Source organism: Myxocyprinus asiaticus, chromosome 23 (genome assembly GCF_019703515.2).
Source record: "Myxocyprinus asiaticus isolate MX2 ecotype Aquarium Trade chromosome 23, UBuf_Myxa_2, whole genome shotgun sequence".
Taxonomy (NCBI): Eukaryota; Metazoa; Chordata; class Actinopteri; order Cypriniformes; family Catostomidae; genus Myxocyprinus; species Myxocyprinus asiaticus.
In genome coordinates, this window is record NC_059366.1 from 5,399,763 (window position 1) to 5,424,814 (window position 25,052).

A 25,052-nucleotide genomic window follows, 5' to 3' on the forward strand; every position below is an offset into this window, starting at 1 on the left:
TAGAGACAGTTGTCCTTTGTCTTTGGAGACTGTAGTGTACACCTTTGTATGAAATCTTAAGTTTTTTGGTTTAAATCTTAAGCATTGTATATCCTTCATTCCTCAAAACAATGATTGACTGATGAGTTTCTAGAGAAAGCCATTTCTTTTTTTGCCATTTTTGACCTAACATTGACCTTAAGACATGTCAGTATATTGCATACTGTGGCAACTCAAAAACAAACACAAAGACAATGTTAAGCTTCATTTAACAAACCAAATAGCTTTCAACTGTGATTTTCTAGTACCAAAATAGCAATTTAGCATGATTACTCAAGAATAAGGTATTGGAGTGATGGTTGCTGGAAATGGGGCCTGTCTAGATTTGATCAAAAATGACTTTTTTCAAATAGTGATGGTGCTGTTTTTTACATCAGTAATGTCCTGACTATACTTCGTGATCAGTTGAATGCCACTTTGGTGAATTAAAGTACCAATTTCCTTCCGAAACAGCAAAATCTGTACATTATTCCAAACTTTTGGCCAGTGTATATACAGTATATATATATTTATATTTTAAGGCACAATCTACAATCATGTTTTCATCAAATGGCACAGTGATGACTCTAAGACATTACAAACATTAAAGCTTAATTTTCTGTTACAGGATAATTTTCTGTAAAAAAGCTTTGAGATGATGTGTGTTGTATAAAGAGCTATACAAATAAAAATAACATGACTTTTAGGTGAGCACATTTTATTGCATCTTATTCAATCAATTGTATTTATACAAATCGCTTAGCCACTGGGTGCAGTCAAAACTATAGGCACAACATCACAACAGTTGTTACAGAAGTGCTGTCAGCTTGTATGTAAAATCCTTTTCAATAAAAAATAAATCGATCATGAAAACTCAACCTTCAAAGAAAATTCACATAAACATTTGCTGTTATTCTCCATTCTTCAAGTGTTAAATGGCCGTGTCTCATCTGTTCAGCGTCTGCAGTGGTCGTAAAAAGTTAAAACATGAAGTGTCACTGAACCTGACGTGCATATATCCTGACTGTGCTTAGTTCTATATACAGATGTGTGTCAGTGATTCTGAATCTCCATCATCATCAAATCAGTTTAGCAATCTGCACAAGTATCTTGCTCCTGCACAAATTCACCATATGTGCAGGACAGGGAAAGGTTAATTTTCCTTGATTTAATTGGAGGATAATAGAGGAAAAGGAAGAACAGATATCACCCTTTTAGAAGTGAAGTGAATGGGGCCAAATTATGAACATTAAAATACTCACTTTTTCAAAAGTATAGTCACAACACATAAAGAATATGCATGTAAACATGATTTTAGAGTGATAAAATCACTTACAAAAATTAAATAAAAAATTTATAAAAAAGGAGGAACTAGTCGAAATTCATGTTTGTGGTAATCAACTTTATGCCACAAATGCTGTCGATTGAGCTTAACTTCAATTGAACCTGGACTATTCCTTTAAGTTAAGTTCAGCAAACCTATTTGCTAGTTGAGGGTCTCTTGAGTTTTCATCTGGATAATCTGGCCCCTGGTAGAAAGTTGAAGAGCCCTACTGTATAGTATAAATCACAAAATGTATTTATTTTTTAAATAAACATATCTCTGAGCATCATTTATTTACAAAAAAATTTTTATAATAAAAATTGAGTTTAATACTATCAAGGAGAGTACCTGCACTTTTTTCATCCACTTCAAGCACTGTGGAAACATTGTTCTTTTATACATTTCAGTGCTGAGATTAAACAGAATTTAAACAAAACTCCAACCTGCCCTGCTTCATACACATTAACTTTTATGCAATGCGTTTAGAGTCATCTGCACTTACGTCATATTTTTTTATTGACTCACTTTGTTCCCAGATGCAGTTAATATTTTCCTACTTGGCTGAGCTGGTCATGCATAGCAAGATGCTGAGGACACTGTCTGTGGCTTTGGCAACCTCTGTGGATTCAGCAAGTCAAAGTCCTCTTTCAAGAAGGGTGGGTCTATTATCTCCTCACACAGACTGTGAGCAGGACATGTGTTTTACTGCCTCTTAACATCACAACGGCAAACAGGTATTTAGATTTTACTTGTCTGCTTTTTATGTTTCTTGTGTGTGATTAGAATATCAAGTGTAGGTGTTACAAAAGCCAGGATACACACTCTGTTGGGAATCACGTTTGCCATATGTGGACAGTGTTTACATAAAGAAGATCAAACCATATAATATATATATATATATATAAAGCTTTAACCCAGGGTGTTTTCTTCTACCAATTCAAAGAGTTTCATTTTAGATTAGGTATAGGAAACACTGAATCAGCCCAGGCAAAGCTGCCAATTCTTGCTTGCTTTTCCCAGAAAAGAAGATTCCGGACAAGACATGTTCATAGAGAATCGTCATAAATTATGTTCCCTCTGTGGATTCATTTATTCAAAAATCTATGAAAGGATACAACAAAATGATGAATAAGATGTTAGTAGAGAATGAAAAGTTCATATTTACAGTAACTCTACTGTTATATAACATCTATAGTGTACTGCTTGTTTTGTGGGAGAAGGTGATATAGAGAGAAAACAGATCTTGAAGTGGCTCTGATATGCTGATAAAGTGTGGACACACCCTGATGTTAGTCAGGAGAGAAAATGGAGGACAGCTGCGTGCATTCTGGACCAGGCAGGATAAATAGTGGCTGCTAACGGCACGTCACCTCTGGCCAGTTTTGTTGCATAATGAGAAACTCAAGCATAGTTTAAGACTCTGGAGGAAGCAGCATGCCAATCCAAGCAACAGTGTTGCAGCTGGACTGGCGCATAGGAATTTTTGCGAGTTTTTACTCATGAAATGAAAAACCTTCAGGTTTGAAAAGGGCAACTTTCATGCAGTACTTGCCAAATAGTGAGCCATTTTATCTCACATGTTATAAATGCTTAATAACACATATTCAACATTAATAACCTAAGAAAATGTGCCTTTATGTAAAGTGGACACTTATGAAGCATTTATTAAGGAGTTGCCAACATTAGAAACATCTGTACATGAAGTTCAGTATGGCTTAATGGTCATCAGGCTTTATTTTATATATATATATATATATATATATATACACACATTGTCAAAAGTGTTTTTGCAGAGGACTTTAGGTAACTAGGACTAGTTAAGTTGGGACAACACTCTGAGTTGCACCATTCTACGTGACAGTATGCATTTATACATTTCAATTATGCAATCAACTCAGCATCATTCTTTTTTTTTGATGTCCGAAAAGAAATAGATTGAAGCCAAAAGCTTATTATGCCTACACTTTTCTATTTAAATATTTACATTTACAGGCAAATTCACAACTTATACAAAGAAAACAAAGAAACTTTAACTGAAAAAATAACAAGAGCAAGATGGCTATGTAACATTTACAAATTTTACTTCACCCTTCCAAATAATTCATTTGAATCAAACTTCACAAAATGTTCTGTTTGCTTTAACTGCTTAAATTCTACATATATGACATATATACATTTATACAAACATATACATATTACAATGTTCCTATCAACCCAATCTTTCATATTTTTAAACACCTCAATTTTAAACATTCTTTTAACTGTTGAACTAAATTATAATTCATTTTTAAGCTTGTTCCATAATTCCACTTCTTTTATGTAATACATCTATTTTGAGCTCAATCTGAACCACTTTTTATTCATATTTCTTTAAAATTATAATGACTCTCTCTAATGACAAACATATTTTGTAATTTTGTTTTGGTAATAAATGCTTGTATGCTTTATACATAATTTGAACAATATTAAAATCCACCAGATCTTTACATTTCAAGATTGTATGGTTCTCTATAATTACTTGTATGAATAGTTCTTATTGCTTTTTTAAGCATATATGCTGCGAATGAGCATGAAGACCTTAAATGTGTTTTTGCAGAGGAGTTTAGGCAACTAGGACTAGTTAAATTGGGACAACACTCAAGAGTTGCACCATTCTTTTGACTCAATGGGACAAGGAAAGTGACAACAAAAGTGAATCAAGACATTGCAGTAATGAATATAAACACAAAATGACATAATCCCTCTTTTTAATCTCACTATAATAGTCTTTTTTTGATACATTGTGGTATAAATTATGAATTAAAGCATTTTATGTTTTTGATTAGTATATGTGTGAATAAGTGTTTTTATTAAGCATTTGTAAGTATTGCATGAACGTTACCATTTTTATTTATGTTGTTTTAACTGCATACCAAAGATTTAAAATGCATTTTTTAATAAACTATTAGTCATTAATGAACCCCTTTATAAATAAAAAAACCGTAACAAAGGGAACATTCATGTAAAGCATTACCACATTATTTTTTCAATTGAGTTTGGTGAAGCTAGCGGTGCAGAACTTAAACACTTCACTTTAAAATTTCTTCAAATCTTAAAACTTTTACATTTTTTGTTGTTGTTATTTTCAGGTCAAATGAATAAAAATCCCAGATTTTAAATGTGGTCTCAGACCTTTGGACCCCATTCACAATTATGTTTCATTCAGCTGTATAAGGGTGTTCACACTTGGCAGGTTTGGTTTGATTAATACGAACTCTTGTGCGATTGCTCTGTTAGTGCGGATCATTTGAACAATTGTGAACGCTGCCATCCGAACCTTGGTGCGCACCAAACAAGCGGACCGAGACCGCCTGAATAGTGGGTCGTCTAAACGGACCAAAAACAGGAAGTAATTTGCCTAATGACCTCAATCATACCTGGTTCTTCTCATCATAGGAGCTATGTTGCCCATTACAGTTCATCAGAACAGGCGTCAGAACTGCCGTCAGCTGTCTTTGCAGCATATTTTCATTTGTGTATGCAATGGAGGAATTCCTGGCGCTGTTTTGACTCCTTTACACATTGTATTAGCTCTTTGTTTGTTCTCAGCTGGTAAAAATACCACCACATATACATATATAAATCCAACGAGCGCATTTCGCCCTGAAGCCAGCATTGTTTTGGATGATCGGCAAGTTCCGTAAAAAAATATACGTCATAAAAGCTGTCCGATCAGATTGTGACTTTTTGATTTGGTTCAGGTTCAGTGTTAAAAATGCCAGTGTGAGCGCTAAGCGAACCAGGACTAAATGTATCACTTTATTTTTTGGTCCGGACCAAGAGGACCAAGAGAACTGAACTACAAGTGTGAACACACCCTAAGACAACTGCTAAAACAATCCAGTAAAGCCATGGCAATGCTCAGAGTGATCTTCATTAAAGACCGCTAGAGGGCCAAGCCTGTTTTACTGCCCTGTCTCATATTGGCTGACTGACCCTACACAGTGCCTCCACTTTTCACACTTCACTGAAACATCCAGGTGGGTTGCAATTCTTTAACTTACAAGCATTTGCTCTTTTCCAAAACCTAGTGAGCTACATAGGTTGGCAGTAAATGTGTCACTGGAAAACAAAACATACACAATATGCAAACGCAGATGCGAATGCCTGGCCAATGCTTTGAAAGCTTGTGGTTCTGCTGTAGATACTTAACGTAGGCCTACATTCCAGTGTTACTGTGGCGGTAACAAACCTCAGTACTCAAGAGGGTGACAGAGTTACCTTCAAATGTCTTTGTCACGTGTTATTTTCATGTAGCTAAATATAAACATGTTGACAATTAAGCATATTTGAACTAATTCTCTTTAAACTGTTGCTCCACCATGACATTAAATGACCTCGAGAAAACTGGCCATAGAAGAAGATTCATTTTCACTATAGCGCCCCTTGTGGGAACAATGAGAATAAAATTCATACTTGCGTTGCGCAGTTTTGGGGAGTAGTTATTTATTTATTTTTTCCTTTTTCACCCAATTTGGAATGCCCAATTCCATATGCGCTTTTAAGTCCTCGTGGTCGCATAGTGATTCGCCTCAATCCGGGTGGCGGAGGACAAATCCCAGCTGCCTCCGCATCTGAGACCTCCAACCCGCGCATCTTATCACATGGCTTGTTGAGCGCGTTGCCACGGAGACATAGCGCGTGTGGAGGCTTCACGCCATCCACCGCGGCATCCATGCTAAACTCACCATGCGCCCCACCCAGAACAAACCACATTATATCACCCACGAGGAGGTTACCCCATATGACTCTACCCTCCTTAGCAACCGGGCCAATTTGGTTGCTTAGGAGACCTGGCTGGAGTCACTAAGCACGCCCTGGGATTCGAACTAGCGAACTCCAGAGGTAGTTTTGGGGAGTAGTTAACTAAAGTAGCAACGCAAAAACCTAACTACATGCTTCAGTAGTGTGACAGTGGCTAAAACATTTACTTACCTAATCTGTCACATAGGATCGACTATGGCAAAGTAGAGATTCTCCCATAGTAGACACAGTACAACATTAGGAAGTAGTGAGTTCGAAGTTGCGCATGTGCAATAAAACACAAAACGCTGTAGCCATTACATCCGCAGCTGTTGTGTTAAGTCCTTAATACAGCACAATGAATGGAACAGAACGCGGGTGTCTCGAGACTTTTAAAAATTCTTTTAACTTGACGTGGTGTCTAAAAAACGCTTCTGTGCAAAATGCTGAAAAACAACAGGTGAAAAACAACATGTGGCATAACATTCAAAGAATTCTGTCTAGTGCATGTTTACATAGAAAATAATGAAAGAACAGTGCTGACGGATGCCAAAATGCATTCAGTGTGAACGGCCCCTTGAAATGCAGCTGCCTATTTAGGAAGACGACTGTGATTTGGAACAGAGCCACTACCATTACTTTATGTCTAAACAAACTTTCTTTCTCATACACACAGATCTCCTCAAGGAATCCCTATGTGAGATGATCCTGTGTAGTCACATGTCTTTTGCAGTGCTGTACTGCATACTGTGGCTCACTGTGCCTGTCCTCCTGCGCTCTGAATTCAAGGTGGCCTACGTTACCGAGCGCAGTGTGTACATGTGCACGTGCGCGCAGGATCTCAGCTTCTGTGAGAAAATGAACTCCAACGAATGCAACAACTGCAAGAACCAATCGCTTGTGCTTCAGGAGGCTGAGAGCCCCAGCCCGGTGCAAAAGAAGCACCTGACGGTCTGGTACACCTCACCCCTTAACGTGGCCCTGCTGTTGAACAACTCAGAAGTTAGGCACCTGTCGTTGGTCCAGTGCAAGCCCACTGTTGACCAGCCTATCTCATTTGACTACTTCACAGTGCAGCGCCTGGAGACTCTAACAGTCACCTATCCATTCTGGAAGCCTGGCTGGGGTTATAATATCACCATAGGCAAGGACAGGGGTGCCCCATACCATGAGGAAGCGAGAATCGCAATCATTCACACCTCTGTGTTGACTGGAAAAACAGAGCTAAAGTCCTACACTGTTCAAACCAAAGTGGACCACAACGGCATGATCTCCTTCCCAGACATTTTCATAACTCGCAATGGGCTTTCGGAAATGTCCAGGATATTTGTCACTTTTCTGTACTGAGAAGCCTTCGAATAGACACAGTGTAGTGTTTTATCATTACATACTTTTCATGTTGCTACTATCTACTATGATGCAACACAGTTGCTTTCGCCAGTAAACAAATAACTGTTGTGCATAGTTAGTAATGCATATAATTTATATGCAATAGTAGTAATGTATATAATTAATGTACAAATACATAATTTAATTCTAAAATTCTAAATTAGATTTCATCCTAAAAAAACGTGGTAACACTTTCTATGAAGTCCATTTTTATAATGCATTATGCATTTATAATGTCTCATAATCCACTTTATAATATGCCATAACTTCTCATTAATTGTTGTAACCACAATTATAATATATTAAAATACTTTCCTAGTCATAGTTATACCTTAGAGTATGTAGTATAACATGACCAACATCCATTTTTTTGTGTGTAGATTTCCATAATTGTATTATGTATATTGTATTATTTGTTTATATATATTGCATTAGTGGATGTATACTGAATAGATACACATACTGATATATATATATACACACACACACACACACACACTTACTTACCAGCCACTTTATTAGGTACACCTGTACATCTACTTATTCATGCAATTATCTAATCAGCCAATCGTGTGGCAGCAGAGTAATGTATAAAATCATGCAGATATGGGTCAGGAGCTTCACTTAATGTTCACATCAACCATCCAAATAGGGGAAAAATTTGATCTTATCCACTTTTTTCCTGAGGGTCTTACTGGGGAAACGAATGTGGGTAAGACTTCTGCTGGAAGTCATTCTATAACATTCCCTGGCTCTGGCTGCAGTCATTTTAGACCCTGTTTACAGCTGGTAATAAGACCCATTTTGGATGATCCGATTTCAAATAGTCAGCACTAAATATAGTTATAAATGAGGTGCAAAATGTTTTGTGATTGGATCACAAAAAAACACACACAGAGGTAGTCAAAAACCACATCAAAGCACCACCTCTCACCAGTCAATAACCCACCAAACAAAAGTTAAAACTGACGTGCCGATTTAAAAGGAAATAACTGTCCGATCGGACAACTTGAAAAGGCAAATGCATACCCAAGGATGAGAACTTCATGGCTCTTCCTCAGTGTGTCTGTCTGATTGGAACATGTAGGGTGACAAGATGACAAGCACACACATCTTAAGCTGAACTAACACAAATACTCCACTAAAACAACCAATCATTCTGCTCGAAATGTTGCGTTTGTGCTTAGATTAAGTTTCATCTGCATCTGGGTGAAACAGCGCACCGGTTTTGTTCTCGCTTTCTTTGTCTTTGACTTTTTTTGCAGTTTATTATCATTCAGTAACACACTGATATAGTGACTGATATAGTGACAGACACGCTCTCCTCAAAATCCCAACACCGCAAGGAAAGAATGAAAGGGCGTACACCGCAACAACAGCTGTGTTTACTTGACAATGGAAGTAACGCCTACATTTCTTGCTAAGCATCACGGGACGTAGGAAAAAGGTGAATACTGGCAAAGTCTTTTTAGCATGTCAGTCCACTGTCGGCCATTTTTGGAATGCTCCCAGGAGGCTATTTCCAGTCATGCCAGTGTAGCTGCTATCTACTTGAATGGGGGAACACCGAAATCACAAAAACGGTTGGTCAAGATTATAATCAAAGAGCATAGTTTAAATCAGATGTAAAATCTGACAAAACTGCTAATGCGCAAGCGTGTTCTCGAGTTGATTGACAGGCGATGTTTGTATCTAAAAGGTAACTGGCTCTTTTACCTGTAAGGCGGGACTTCCTTTCTACATCTGTTGACCGTTGGGCACTAGAGCTTCTTGGTTGGGCGTTTCAATTTCTCCCATTCATTTGAATAGAAGTGGCTCATCTCTGCTAAATAGTCTCCGATATTGGTCATGACTAGAAGGGATCCCTCCCTCGTCAATCTGCGAGATTCTTACACAGCGCTAATTTGAAGTCGCACAGCAACGAGGAGCGCTCGTAAAGGATTATTTTAAATTGCCTGTTATGATGAATAGTCATTCTTGACCAATTCAAGCTCTAAAATAAATATTTAACAAATTTGATAACTTCAGCCCTACCTATATTACTGTCAGTCATGATATATTGTTGGTCAGTGGAGAAGTACATCAATCAGTTCTTTTAATAAGCATTTGACTGGGTGATCTTGTGGTAACTAATTCACCCCTTGTGCTAGAGGCTCTGGGTTCTAGTCCACCCATACGGAACTTTACATCTAATAAAACAAAGATTGCATCCGCACCTCAGTGGACGTATATATTGAGTGAGGACACATTTGTTTGCATTTTTCTTTGCGATTCGACTGGAAAGTAGCACGAGCTGCAGAACTCGCAGCAATGAGGAGCGCTCACCGCCCATTCTCATATCCCCAAGTAAGTCACTTCAGCACAAATGTTGCCATCTTCTTATTACTGTATAGTTAATGCATATGATGTTTTTAAAATTAAAAGCAGTTCATGAGCATGCCATAATTTTACCTGGATCAAACTTTTCACTCAACTCTCTGAACTTCTGAACCTCTGACCCCCTTTATATTCATTTTATTTTTTATCATATAGTATTAAAGAAAAATATTATTAGTGGAGACAGTTAACAGGATGGGGAAAACTGGGTCAAAAGGCGGATTTGAACCCAGATCGTCCACATGGAAAAAACACATCTGAACTGTTCTTGTAGACTGAACCATTGCAGCAGCTCATAAAGATGCAGTTTGTCTTTCATTTCATTGCTTCCACCAGACTATTTGAGTGCAAGTAGCTGCACTGTGTGGCAGGTATGTACAAGTAGTGTAAATAGTCACTCTGCAATAATGGTAATAATGTTATATTATTGATATTATTTAAGTTTTTAATGCTCTCTATCATTAATACGCTGAGGTGAGTGAAAAAAATCACCATAGCATCATAATAGAATGCGCTATTTACCATCCTTGAATTTCGTTCTAAATGGTTATCAGTTGGAAAGGAGGCAGCTGAACGCCAGAACAGGAACGAAAAATATTGTTTCTGCTCAGAATAAACCGAAATAAAAAACATTTCATTTTTAGTCCCTGGCCTCGCAAGGGGATCATCATAATTGTTGGTTCTCTTGCCATCAAAAAGTTTGAAAACCCTGGGGGTTTGTTTTTTGAACCTTGTTTACTGAGTTATCTGGATTTCATTGTTGACGATTTGACCCAGTCATGGATTGTTGCGTTCTTCGAAGACTGCAAGGTCTGTAAGCTCAAACCTGCTCGGGAGCTGGCTTATTTAACGTAAACAGGATTAGATCGCACCTTTATCAGCAGATGCGAAACTGCAAGTCTGTCCCAGCCGTTTCGTTAGTCTTACGAGAGAACCATTATGATAGCATAGGCAATAATAGTTTAGTATACTTATAATTTTAATAATAATGTATAAAATACAATAATAGTAGGGTACAGCAGGGCTTAAGGCACACCTTAAATGTGCTTGTTTTCTGGTCACAAAGTGTATCAAAATTGAGAAAATACATTTATTTTTCTTAAATGTTGATGGAGCAACATAATTTGTGCGAAAATGAACAAAAACGGAATGTTATTTTGATTTAAATTCATTTTTTTTAAAAAAAGGCTTTTTTGTCACACCCACACTGGTCCCTCTCTTCTCTGATATCATCTGCTCTCCAGACTTCTCAGCAATCAGCTCATTATCTGTATCACTTGTGGATAATATCCTATTCATTAAGACCAATATATACTCCTCTATTTCCCCTGCTCTTTGTCTAGTCTCATCAGTGTCTACTTCAGACCGAACTCTACCAAGCGAAGTTTATCTATCTTCATTGTTTATTGTGTTTATACTTGCCTGTTTGCTTTTTTACATCTGTTTCATTAAAGTCCCAGCGTTTGGGTTTGCATTCATCCTCCTTGTTTGTCTTCATTGGTGACACTTTTACCCCAGGGGGTTAAAGTAATTTTGTGTAAATATTGGGACAATAGGAGGAGCATATTTCATAAATATGCAAATGGATGAATTTATATGGTGTTTTGACTGACATATGTTGCTATAAACCCTTCGATCAAGGACGTAGCAGCAGCGGGGGATGTGGGGGACACAAACATTTTAATTCTTGTTAATTCAGAACCACCTATTTGCACATCTGTTTGAGACTTTGATAATGTATGTTTCTTGTGCTTTTTAAATGCCAATTTATTGGTGCTAAAAATCCTATAAGTAATTTTTTTAAATACCAGACACATACTAGAAATAGATATCACTGAAACAGGTTTTCTGAGAAATCACACCTGTCTCTGTAACATCTCGGCACGGTCTATGGGTTTGTTGAAATGTCTTTGGAGTGCAGGATTTCTGATAGAGGGTGTGTGCAGACAAATTGTCTACAGCACTTGAATAAATACAAATGGATATACAACCCCAATTCTGAAAAGGTTGGATAGTATGGAAAATGCTAATAAAAACAAAGAGGAGTGATTTATAAATTCTATTCACCCTGTGCTATATTGAAAGCTCTACAAAAACACATTATTTTATTTTTCACATTACCTTGTGAATTTAATATTTATTAATTTTGTTATATATATATATATATATATATATATATATATATAGAGAGAGAGAGAGAGAGAGAGAGAGAGAGAGAGAGGCATTTCAAATCAGCTGGTTGCAACACACTCCAAAAAAGCTGAGAGGGGGGCAATTTAGGACTAATGAAAATCTGACAAGTTGAAATATCAAGGTGATGTGAAACAGAGGATGTTAAACAGGTGAGGCAGTCATGTTAAGGAGACTCCAAAAAAAGCCTTGTACTTCAAGAATAAGGATGGGTCGAGTATGGAGATGGAATTGTTGCATATTAACATACAAATGGAAAGAGATTCACAAATAGAAAGTTGGTTCACAAATAAATTTAATGAGATCGACAAATATATGTTAGGAGTTTCACAAAAATAAAGTGAATTCAAAAATAAATAAAATGAGATATGCAAATAAAAAAATTATTTACAAATATATTTTTTAACTCACAAACACAACTCTGTCCAGCATTCATTTGTGAATCACACGCATTTATTTGTGGATCACTTCCTGTGCATTTGTGGATTGCTACACGCATTTGTCGATTTTGAAACAAATCTAGCGTCAAGATGTGCACACAAATCTTCAAATAGGTGAACTCCACCCATCGTCTACTCAAGCCAATCAGAAAACGGCCACATTACTCGGACCAATCGTAGCATGTTCTATCTTCAACCATTCACACTTCGTTTTACTACCAGGACAGGACCAGAGTCACAGCGCTCTCATGAGCATGGAATCAAGCACATACAGATAAGCTCCAAGGCCACATGCTTTTAAAGAATCGGACTTCATCAGAGGAATACTGTGATTTAAGGTTCATTTCATTTTCTCTCGGTTATAAACATGTGTAGTGTCTTGTTAAATGTCGACAGCTGAATATTGCCCATTTGTAGATTGTCCTGATCATTAGCTTTATAGCTAACCTGGCTGACTGTATGAGTCTGCTGTTTTAATTTTAACCAAGTTTCTTGACTGAAATGTGTTGTCAAAACCTTTACTCTTAATGTTACATGGCAAATCCAAACAGACACACTACTAGACACTACAAAATATCAGTACTACAGATAGTTTCTTATTAGAACATGAATCATATTAGATGATTTTAGGAGCACAAACCATAAATTAATACCCTATATTACAGTGTACAAAATCTGCTATGCCAATAATTTGGATTCACATTATGTTAATGTATTGAATAAAAGTTGTAAGGTAATATTTATTAGAATTTTGCATTTTAGCACTTTAGTGTGAATGCTTTAGGAGGTATTATTATGGGGTCCCTTTCTAAAATACTGTTCTGACAGTGATAATTGACTCATTGGTTATTGCCATCTTTTTCCCCTGTGTACTGCCCATCAACTTTGAGCACTTGACTCACCTGCTCCAAAACTCAGTGGTTCCAGCTCCAATACAGGGCATCTTTTAAAATGTGAAATATGAGATAGTTTATTTTTCTGTTATGTAAGATTTATTTTAAGTTACAATGTCATGTCTTGAAATGAAAGTGAAATACAAAACAAACAAACAAACAAACAAACAAACAAAAAAAAAACCGTAACATTGTCTTTGGGTTGCCTTACTTAAAAATTTAAATTCTGTCATTTTCTCACCCTCATGTTTTTCAAAAACCTGTACTATTTATTTTCTTCTGTGGAATATGAGAATACATTGTAAAATGTAGATGCTGCTAATGAGGCTGAAATGAAAGCGAGGCTGTCAGTCCCTATCATAATTCCTGACATCTCCTTCTGAGTTCCTCCCACAGAAGAAAGTCAGTCATTTGGGTTTGGAACAACATGAATATGAGTATGAATGTTGACTCATCACATTTGACAAAATATTTCATCATTTAGTTGACAAATCTTTTATTGAGTTCTATCAAGGCATTTTGATGTAAATAGGTTTTTAAAGAGTGTCTGTTTTTTTAACACTTTAAAGCAAGTCTGTTGGCAAAAAGGTATGATTTTTTGGTTACAAATTACAGGTTGTCATGCATGTAACTACAAAAGACAATACATTTGAGTACATGTATTTACACACACAAACACTGGAATTGAACATTACAACTGGAGAGCTGACATTTTGCTTGAGTTTGTTGTACATGAACATCCTCATTGCCACATCATGGTGTTGTATCAGTTGTCTGGGACGGATACTCCTAGTCAGGGTAAGAGCATTCTGCACAAATGATTGGAAAAAATAACAGTTACATGTTAAAAACAAGTCCATTACTGTATAGAAAAGAACATGTTACACAAACAAGATTGGGCCATGGAGCTTTGTGATGTCTTACCACCAGTAGCACAAAAGTCTCACAATTGTTTCCATCTTTTTGTGATGTGGAGCAGAGAGCACCAGTTCTCCAGTATCCTCGCAACTCTTTTATTATTATTATTAATATTATTATTATTGTCCTCCTGTATCTCACAGCCCATATACTTCCTGAGTAAATAAATAAAACACGCAATGTTTTACAGAGTTAACATAATTATTTCTTGTGAGTAACATTGGACTGGTCTGCCATAACACTAAGTGCTAAAAATATAAATCCTTTGAAATATTACTTCAATTAATTCTTTTTTATACATGTTTTATTACGGCACTGTCTGTACTACTGATATTTTGTAGTCTAGCAGCGTGTCTGTTTGGATTTGCCATGTAACATTAAGAGTAAAGGTTTTGACAACACATTTCAGTCAAGAAACTTGGTTAAAATTAAAATAGCAGACTCATACAGTCAGCCAGGTTAGCTATAAAGCTAATGATCAGGACAATCTACAGATGGGCAATATTCAGCTGTTGACATTTAACAAGACACTACACATGTTTATAACCGAGAAAAAATGAAACGAACCTTAAGTCACAGTATTCCTCTGATGACGTCCGATCCTTTTAAAAGCATGTGGCCTTGGAGCTTATCTGTATGTGCTTGATTCCATGCTCATGAGAGCGCTGTGACTCTGGTCCCGCCCTGATAGTAAAACGAAACGTGATTGGTTGAAGATAGAACATGCTACAATTGGTCCGAGTAATGTGGCCATTTTCTGATTGGCTTGAGTAGACGATGGGTGGATCCACCTATTTGTAGATTTGTGTGCACATCTTGACGCTAGATTTGTTTCAAAATTGACAAATGCATGTGGCGATCCACAAATGCCCAGGAAGCAATCCACAAATAGATGTGCGCGATTCACAAATGAATGCTGGACAGAGTTGTGTTTGTGAGTTAAAAAATATATTTGTAAATAATTTTTTTATTTGTAAATCTAATTTTATTTATTTGTGAATTCACTTTATTTTTGTGAAACTCCTAACATATATTTGTCGATCTCATTAAATGTATTTGTGAACCAACTTTCTATTTGTGAATCTCTTTTCATTTGTATGTTAATATGCAACAATTCCATCTCCATAGTTGAGGCTCGCCAGTTTGCCAACAGATTCATCAGCAAATAATCCAGTGCTTTGAGAACAATGTTCCCCAAAATGAAATTGTAAGGATTTTGGGCATTTCACCCTCTACAGTGAACAATATAGTTAAAAGATTCAAGGAATCCGGTCAAATCTCAGTGTGTAAATTCAAGATGAAAACCACTTCTGAATGTGTGTGATCTCCGATCCCTCAGACGTCACTGTCTTAAAAACCGTCTTGCGTCTGTAATAGAAATCATGACATGGGCTCAGGAATACTTCGGTAAACCTTTGTCAGTCAACATCATTCACCGCTGCATCCACAGATGCAAGTTAAGGCTTTACTATGCAAAGAAGAAGCCATACATCATCACTGTCCAGAAGTGCCACCGTCTACTCTGGGATCTGTCTCATCTGAGATGGAAAGTAGAACAGTGGAATTGTGTTTTGTGGTCCGACATTCCACATTTCAAGTGGATTTAGGAAAAAACCATCATGTTCTCTGGGTGCTGTTGGGGGTTGGGGGTGTTGTTGTTGGGGTTTATGATTTAATGATACACTTTACGTTAAGGTTACACATGTTAACACATGCACATGTAACATGTATTACATTCCAAATTAGGTTTCAAGAAATAACAATGAGAATTTTTTCATGTATTTCTTCATCTTGGAATTTCTGGTTAATGTTAATTTATACATACAATATTGTTCATTGTTAGTTCTTAATGATGTTACATTACAGATTTTTCATAGTAAACTGTATTAGTGTATGTAGACATTTTCTACACTAAATAGTAAAAAACTGTCCTCTTTGTTCTCTTTCCCTGGCTCTTGTTGTCTTCACTGGTGATTAAAATCTTAGTACAAAAGGAAGGATTTATTTATTTGTTGCAAATATCACTCCATGTTGCTATAATTTGCTATTATTTAGGGCTTAATTGAACTTTTTCTTGGTTCAAACAGTGCATTTGTGAGTAGGGATGTTTCTTACAACACTACCATCAGGATATTTATAACACAAAAATGAGTTGATTTTATTTATTCATTATTCTTAATGATGTTATTCTGTATGACGTGAGGGCATGTATCTTATTTTCAATTTTAAATAGAGCGCTACAGTTTTGTTTCTCTCTTTTCTACCGGCCAATGATGATTCTGAGAAAACACTCCCACAGCCCATTTTTGTTGCTATAGTAACGAACGTAACTTCCAAGCATGTCTGATTTACAGGTAAAACGCAAGCTTTTATTTCAGCTTCGTTGTTAGATTTGTTGTCATTTTTCGTTATTTCAGCAGACAACATGTTTCATACATTCGGATCAACACCATGAAGTTAGAGAGGGTAAACTTTATCATTCAACTGAACTGTACTCAAGCATTTTAGACACTGAAGGTGTGTCACAATCTGCACACTTCTGCACTATTTTACGTCATTTGAAGTGAAAAGCTGTGTCCCCAAACGACACACTATGCACTTACAAAATATACTATGCACTCAGCCATGTAGTGTATGAATTTTCAAAGTGTAGTATTGTCCCAAATGGAACACAACTTTTTTTTTAACTACACGGAAGCATTCACCGTTTAACAGCTGACGGAAGTGACGTTTCAGACCCAAGTGTTGTATTGCCACTAGCTTTAGCACGCTATCCACCCTCAGTTCAACACTTATATCTCAATAATATACATATTCATTCAGCATGTATGATGGTAAAGCATTTAACTCACTTTTGTAAGGCGCTTTCTTCACAGAAGTTTCGCTAGTTGTCATATTTTCCATGATTTAATTTTTTTTTGCCAGATCACCATCACTACCGGTAACTCCGCCCCTGCACTAAGTGTCCAACATTCCACACTCCGTTTTGACGGTTGAAAAAGTGCATCATCCGGGTACTCGTAGTACACTTTTCTTTGTTGCATTTTCAGTGTGAACATACTACTCGCACTACTTACAATTCAAAATGACGTAAAATAGTGCAGAATTGTGCAGTTTGGGAGGCAAATTAAGTAGTGCGAGTAGTATGTTTACACTGAAAATGCAACAAAAAGAAGTGTACTAGGAGTACCCGGATGATGCACTTTTTCAACCGTCAAAACGGAGTGTGGAATGTTGGACAATGTCAATCTTCTTTCCTTTGTGAAGTAATATGTGTCCTGCGCTCCCAATGCTGTTGTGTTAACAGACACCAGCAGCAACAAGACTAATTTTACCTTTATATTTCTACTGTTTAATCTTTATTATTATTATTATTATTATTTTATATTCATTTAAATTAGATATCCAACGTTTTAAAAGTGGAATAAAGTATGTACACTAAATGGAACACAGATTTCAATCTTAAATTGGTTTAAAACTAACCAGCATCCTCTTTTATATATTCGTCTACCACTAGATGGCAACATATCACCACACAAACATCTCCAGAAGTTCTTTGTGTCTGGTCTAGTGTCTAAGGATGATGTCATTTCAATCACAGTCATTTAACCTTTTACAAGCAGATATTTCTCACATTGGATTTTTTTTCTCTCGTTTCAGGAGCTTAAGCATTTCCACTTTTATTTCCCCGTTACTTATGCCAGTGAAGATGCGAACAGTTGCTGTGAGCACAAACTGTTTTGTGCCATTTACAAAAGTGCCAATATTTTATTGTGACAATCCTTCATTAGGTAGCCAAAGGGACAAGTCAAGGGGAGCAAAAGACAAACCCACAAAATGGCAAATGAAAACACCAAATGTATATTGGGATAAGTTGAAGACTCTGTGATATGGGAAAATGGGAGTTTTGTGGCTTTTAGTCCATGTTTGGTAGCTTTTAGGCCATATATATACTAGTGTACTCTTTAAAGTTCTCTAAAATCATCTTTTATCTGTCTCAGACTAAAAATATTGAGGACTTGTCTTACTTTCATTTGAAGACGGTTGATGCTACACTTACACTTCTCATTCACACTAGAACGGCACTTTTCTTCCCCGAAAATGGAAACTTCCAAAAACGCCACATATTTTAGAAAATGATGACATTAGGCAACTAAAAATACTTTAAATAATGATCGTGCCTAGAGACTGCAATGGCAAGAAGTAAACTGAAAAAGGAGTTATATTTTGGTTTGTTTTCACCCAAAACCAACTGGATCAGTTCAGAAGAAAAAGAGGCTATTGATTTAACCACTGGAGTCTTGTGGATTCCATTTTTGATGCCTTTATGTGATATTTGGAGCTTCAAAGTTCTGATCACCATTCACTTGCATTGTAAGGACCTACAGTGCTGAAATAATTCTTCTAAAAACCTTCATTTGTGTTCAGCAGAAGAAAGAAAGACTTAGATGGCATGAGGGTGTGAATATGATGAAAGAATTTTCACATGTGTGTGTGTGTGTGTCAGTGTGAGATGGTTTCACACATTGGGCGAACTGTATCTCAGTTCCTCTACACATACTGTGATAAAAAGGGAATCTTCAGCAATGAGATATATGCCACATCCTGTCTCTGTGCAGTTATTATAAAACGCTAGAGTTGATAAAGAGTCTGAGTGGACTTTTGAAGATTTTAAATAGGTCAATAATTTAAATTCATTATGTAACATCCCATCTACCTAAAATTACTATATACTTTTTTTTTTTTTTTTAATGAACAATGCTTAACCCCTTAATTTGACCCATTTTAGACTTCTAAAACTGATTCAACTTAAAACCTTTTGGCCTGAAAGTTCATGACAATCTTCACAGAGGTGGTTTGAACCTGACAGTGTAAAAATTACTAATTTCATGTAATCCTTAACAAAGCTATAAAAGCAAAAGTTCCTAAGAATGACTTCATATAGAATTATGAGAATGGAAACAAATGGAAATGAATGGGAACAAATGTGTGTGTGTGTGGGGGGGGGGGGGTGTCAAGCAAAAGGATGGTTAAACCGGTTGAAATGTCACATCAACAACTACCCATCTTGACAAGAACACTTCATATTAATTGGTATATTTGAACAATATCTTAATAAATTTGTTGTAGAAACCACTCTGCTCTTTCAGTAAAATGGTTAATATTTTAATTATAATGGATTAGCAAAATTCTGTTCAATTCAGAGCTCAATAGTAATCATTACATGCCAAAAATTATATAAATACCAAATACTGAAGTAAAACTCTAAACATTTAAAACAGCAACCATTTAACACTTTAGGGTAATTCAACTTATCCATATATTATGAAACCAAAGTGTTGTACCATTGTTGCCATTTGAAGATTGTCTACTTTTAGTGTGATGGGGTGAGTGGGTTTTTGAATCATGAGTCAAAACAGTAACTTACTGAAAAGTTACAAAAAACACCTGAAAGAGTGATTTCCCCTTGAACTATGAATGTTTCCAATAGCTTCTTTGTGTCCACACCTCCACTTCAACACATTTTGAGTAGTTTGAACTGACTTCACTCTAACTCAAGACTGTCATTTTGCTTGGGGCAACCCCCTCAACTCAAGTTTTAAGGGTCTGCTTATATCAGAACTAAATGATGATGAAATTTACAGGACTCATCCTGTAGAGCGCTGGTAGAGAATGAGTCAGCTTGTGCACGGAAGGGCACTGGAGGGCTCAGAACATGACGCGGTCATGCAAATCAATCCTATTTCTTGTATCACTCGCTTGGTCACTCGACACGTGAGAAACTTTCAATTTTGTTAGCTGGAATTGACATCATACTAGATCAAGGCTTCAGTAAGCCAGATAAGATCAAATAAGTTATTATGAAATGTATGGTACTATACATATACCATTCATATCAAGCTAAACACAACACACAAATGATCAAATAATTAATATGCTGAAAATACCCCTAACCCACAGAACCCATAATCAGATACAGTTGATCATTTTCAGCTAATCATATATATGGTTCATATATATGTACTGTATACACATACTATATATGTGTGTGTGTGTGTGTGTGTGTGTAAAATAGTATAGATTATATACATTATACATATTATATATATATATACACACACACACACACACACACACACACACACACACATATACTATTAGAATGTTCAAAAACTGTACTCAATAGATTATATGTAATAATTATAAAATAATGTGTTTAAAGTAAAAAGCTCTGACAACAATAGCAAAAAAGTCAGGTATAGTTGCTTGGTTTTCTATCATTGAGGGGCACAACCTACAGCCTCCAGGAAACTTTTCTGGAATGCACCTGAGGTGACATATCATCTTTGGAACTTTTCCTGATGTACCTAAATGACTCATCGGATCTAGTCAAACACCAAAACATAACAAACTTGGAATTCCCTCTCCATTCCACCGGGCAAAATCAGCAGCTGTTTATAAGTGAGTATGCTAAAAAGTATGTCATATGTAGACTTGTAGTATCCTCAGCCATTCCGGTTTTGTTTTCCTTTATCGCTTTTCCTGGTTGTCAGTTTTTTTTTGATTAGTTTCTTTATCACTCACTGAAGTACACTTTCATTATACTGCAGTTTGGAAATGTCTTACACTGCATACACCAAATGCTTAAAGATAGTCTCTAAATGGTCAATGGTTAATTTGAGAATCCCATATCCAAGATGGTACCGAGCAGTCCATTTCACTTGGCTCGACAGTATTTTTAAATTAATAATCAGGGATGCAAACTCATGAGAAGTGAAAAAGTTGAGTTGTAGATATATACATTTTAGTTGATTTGTTTGTTGCATTAAAAGCTTTTAAAGTGTGTAAGCTTGAAGTAACCCTTTCAAGTGATTTTAATAAGGAAAATACAGAACATTTTACCAAACAATTTGGGCAAATTAGCTTCAAAAAAGGCGACTTTAGCTGAAAGGTGAGCAGTTTTCATCCCTGAATAATTGATAAGTGTATTGATATTGAACAAGAATTATATTTAACAAGATGAACATGGGGGGAAATGTAATGAGAAACACATTATTGCAAATATGAGTAAGTATCTGACGTGATAATATGAATATGCAGAATATGTGGTTGTATTTTACTGAAAGATTTGTTAATTTAAACGTGTAGTCTTGGATGCTGATTGGTCAATACAGCAATCCAGTCGCGCTAAAATACAGAATTTGGAAACACCTATGATGCAAAACACTGGTTTATCTAGCTATTGTGTGTAACACTGATCGCCACCAGAGATCAAGTGGCGAGTCCACTTGTATTAAAATAAATAGGAGAAATTTGAACACCCAATATGGCGGATGAAGAAAAGGAAGTCCCGCCTTACAGGTAAAAGAGCCAATCACCCTTTAGATACAGACATCACCTGTCAGTCAGCTCGAGACCTCAGATCCGCCTTAACTGGACCAACCTGAAAATTGCATTTATTTTTGCAGGATCTGAGCTGAACAAGCACAATTTATGATATCAGTGTGGTCAGATTTTAAAGTTATATCCAGTACCAGAATTACAGGGTTTTGTTGCCATGGCAATAAAGTTGTAATTTTGGAGAAAGTTAGTAACCTAAGCAATTTTTCACACTAAAATCATTGTGGCTGTACTTTTGAAACAGTGTGCATTTTTTATGTTTATGGACTCGCCCCATTCACTTCCACTGTAAGTGCAACTGAAATAGATTTCTTTCTTTCTTTTTTTTAAAAAAATAAACAAGTGATGAGTTGGCATAATTTTCTGAATTATGCCACAAATGCTGTCGATTGAACTTTAAGGAATATTCGGGGTTCAATTCAAGTTAAGCTCAATCGACAGCATTTGTGGCATAATGTTGATTACCACAAATAATTTTTTTTCTTTAAAAAAAGCAAAAATCAATGTGACAGTGAGGCACTTAAAATGGAATTGAATGGGGCCAATTTTTGGAGGGTTTAAAGGCAAAAATTTTAAACTTCTAATTTTATAAAAGCACTTCCATTAATACTTCTGTTAAAACTTGTGAATTATTTAAGCTGTAAAGTTGTTTAAATCGTAAATTTTTACAGATGTTTTAGGGTTTGTTTACATTACATCATCATGGCAACAAAGTTATATATAACTTTACAAAGAAAAGGCTAGTAAGTGATTTTATCACACTAAAATCAAGTTTATATGCATGTTTATGTCTTGTGGCTATACTTTTGAAAAAGTATTTTAACATATAAAATTGGCCCCCATTCACTTCCATTGTAAGTGCCTCACTGTAACCCAGATTTTTGTTTTTTTAAAGAAAAGGGGCATGTCAAAATACATTTTTGTGGTAATCAAAATTATGCCACAAATGTTGTCAATTGAGTTTAACATGTATCAACAGGGGCGCATTAACACATTTAAACGCTTTCAGCGTGAGACGCGGTTGTTCACATGGTGACAGTGCGCAACCCTTAAAGGCGTCCGTGTGGTGCTTGATCCCCCCGTTCAACAACTGGAAGGGGGCCTCTGTGGACCAGCGAGCCCATGGGCCCAGAGGTATCTTAAAGCGCCCCTATTTATCGAACACGGAACATTCCTTAAAATAATTTGCCAATAAAATTGTTTTAGAATTTTTATTTTATTTTTATTATGTAGTTACCATTTTATTAGCAATAAGGCATTCAACACTATGCAATATTGTGAATATGGTCATGGCTATATATTCACAATATTCTGTGTTCACAAATATAGCATTGCCTTTTTACTTAAATATGAACTAAAACCTCAAACAGAGAACTTACTGCTCTTAAATTACCAAGCCTAGACTTTCAGACAAGGGAATTACACTCGTGACTACTATTTAGAATTTTTGTCAAACGATGATCCATGTGTAATGTAAAACTTGCAGTGCACTCAAGGAGTCCAAACCAAAATGTTCATGTTTTGACAAAGAATCAATGGTGTGTATGCTGCACATTTTAAGGTTAGTGTGTCACTTTGCACAGTGTGCTATTTTCAGAAAGCCTCATTACAGGTTGTGCGTTAACTTTCATCCCACACTGCCGCGGTCCCTTCCCCCACATAACTGAAATGTCACCTCTTCCCCACACCAAATACCCGCTCCCTGTCTGACTGACACAGTCCCCGATACACTCTTTCCTTCCAGCTGTGAGTCAATAGAGCTCTTCAGGGGGTTTGGGGGTTGCCTACTTTTCAAGCATTTTGAGCGAGGGCCACTGAAACGCCTGGGAGTTCACTTTCAGAATCACATTATTACAAAGAGTGACGAACGTTTCAAACAGCCAAAAAAGTAATAAAGTCTGCTATGTTGTAACTCACGACCGCAAAACTTCCTGTGACGGATTAGTTCAGTTAGAATGGCACAGAATTCACCTTATCTTAATGCAAGCCTAACTAAATTTAGAGTCGGTTCAACAAACATCTCTAATACGAATCTGCCACATAGGTGTGACGTTATTTTGATGAAACTGATAAAGGAAGGCTAAATTAACAAAACACAGATCGCTAAACACTTGAGAATACTTTCCTTTTTCATTTTTATAATAGTTTTAATATCTGTCTGTCGCTATGGTTGTCCACTAGTGCTGCTTAACCGTTCAAAGCTTACAAAGCCGTTCTTTGTTAAATAAGTAATATTCTTGTGTATTACCAGTACTGGGTATATTACTTCTTAATTGTAATGTAATACTGATAACAAATTACATGACTAAAGTTGTAATCAGTAATATAGTCTCTTGGATTACATTTATATTGTATATTTGATATCACAGGCCTTTGAGTAGGATAAACTCCTACAATTTTGATGATGTTGCTTTAATGTAAAAAAACGTACTTAACAGTTCAAAATATGAGAATGTACAGTATATGATTTGTCTGTGAGTGAAATAAAAAGATACTTAAAATGTTTTTACTCCAGCAATTTTGGCATTTCAAATGCCATCAATCTGTGGTAACAGATTAGATCAGTTATATTTGTGAATCAACGTCACAAAAAAATCTCAAAAGTTGTCGCTAAGGCACATTCATGTACATTTTTGAAGCCGATTACAAAAGCATTCGCAAATCTAAATTTACCGCACTAATGCAATTGGCTCTGCATTTATGTGTGGATTACTGCTCCATCTAGCACAACAGTCGGGTTCCAGAAAAATGATTTTTTTTCCATAGATAAATCAGTTTTTACTTATAACTTATAAACATTTAAAAACAGACCTACTGTGAGCTTCGAGTTTATCCATCAATGGTATATGCTTCTGTTGAAGCCATCAGTCTACGTTATTTGAACTTCATTGTTTAAAAATTGCATTTAATTGTGGAATTTCCGGTGAACAACTACATTACCCATGATCCAGCAGAGAAAGATCCACCAATCAGAGAACCGCAGCCAACAAAGCCCGCCAAACATTCCCGGTAGCGACCGCCCACTCCCATTACGCACTGTGAATGATGCAAACGAGTCCGTCACCCTTCACCCTCAAACTACTGAATATTTCGCAATAAATGTAAACTATTTTGTTTCTATAGTTATAATCAACAAACAAATTTCCATCGTTTATACTGTATGTGATTACATCATTCGCAGTGCTTCATAGGATTGTAGTTCGTGGCCTTGTGAAAGACGGTAAGTACACAGGGTTGTACCTTTGTCTTTTTGTCTGATTTTTAAATACTTTTTTGCTTGAAAATAAAGTTTGTGGTGTTGTGATTCATCTTGGAGCTGGT

The 25,052-nt window shown here is 36.2% G+C and overlaps 1 protein-coding gene and 1 long non-coding RNA gene across 5 annotated transcripts; one reads left to right on the forward strand and one right to left on the reverse strand.

Annotated features, from left to right (window-relative positions):
- Positions 1-1,847: 1,847 nt before the first annotated feature.
- On the forward strand, positions 1,848-7,878 carry LOC127413635 (uncharacterized). Of its 3 annotated transcripts, none has more exons than XM_051650920.1 (3): positions 1,851-2,076; positions 4,471-5,361; positions 6,801-7,878. In XM_051650920.1, exon 3 carries the CDS (start codon positions 6,827-6,829, stop codon positions 7,469-7,471), a length of 645 nt encoding a protein of 214 aa, XP_051506880.1. In that variant the 5' UTR covers positions 1,851-2,076; positions 4,471-5,361; positions 6,801-6,826; the 3' UTR covers positions 7,472-7,878. The 3 variants fall into 3 exon arrangements, with proteins under 3 accessions (XP_051506882.1, XP_051506880.1, XP_051506881.1); XM_051650921.1 differs by having other exon boundaries at positions 5,163-5,361; XM_051650922.1 differs by lacking the exon at positions 4,471-5,361 and having other exon boundaries at positions 1,848-2,076.
- Positions 7,879-13,536: 5,658 nt separating this feature from the next.
- On the reverse strand, positions 13,537-17,426 carry LOC127413643 (uncharacterized). Of its 2 annotated transcripts, XR_007892619.1 has the most exons (4): positions 17,183-17,426; positions 14,898-15,014; positions 14,337-14,485; positions 13,537-14,221 (listed from the first exon to the last, which is right to left on the reverse strand). It is a non-coding gene; the product is annotated as an uncharacterized LOC127413643 (long non-coding RNA). The 2 variants fall into 2 exon arrangements; XR_007892620.1 differs by lacking the exon at positions 14,337-14,485 and having other exon boundaries at positions 17,183-17,418.
- Positions 17,427-25,052: the final 7,626 nt, after the last annotated feature.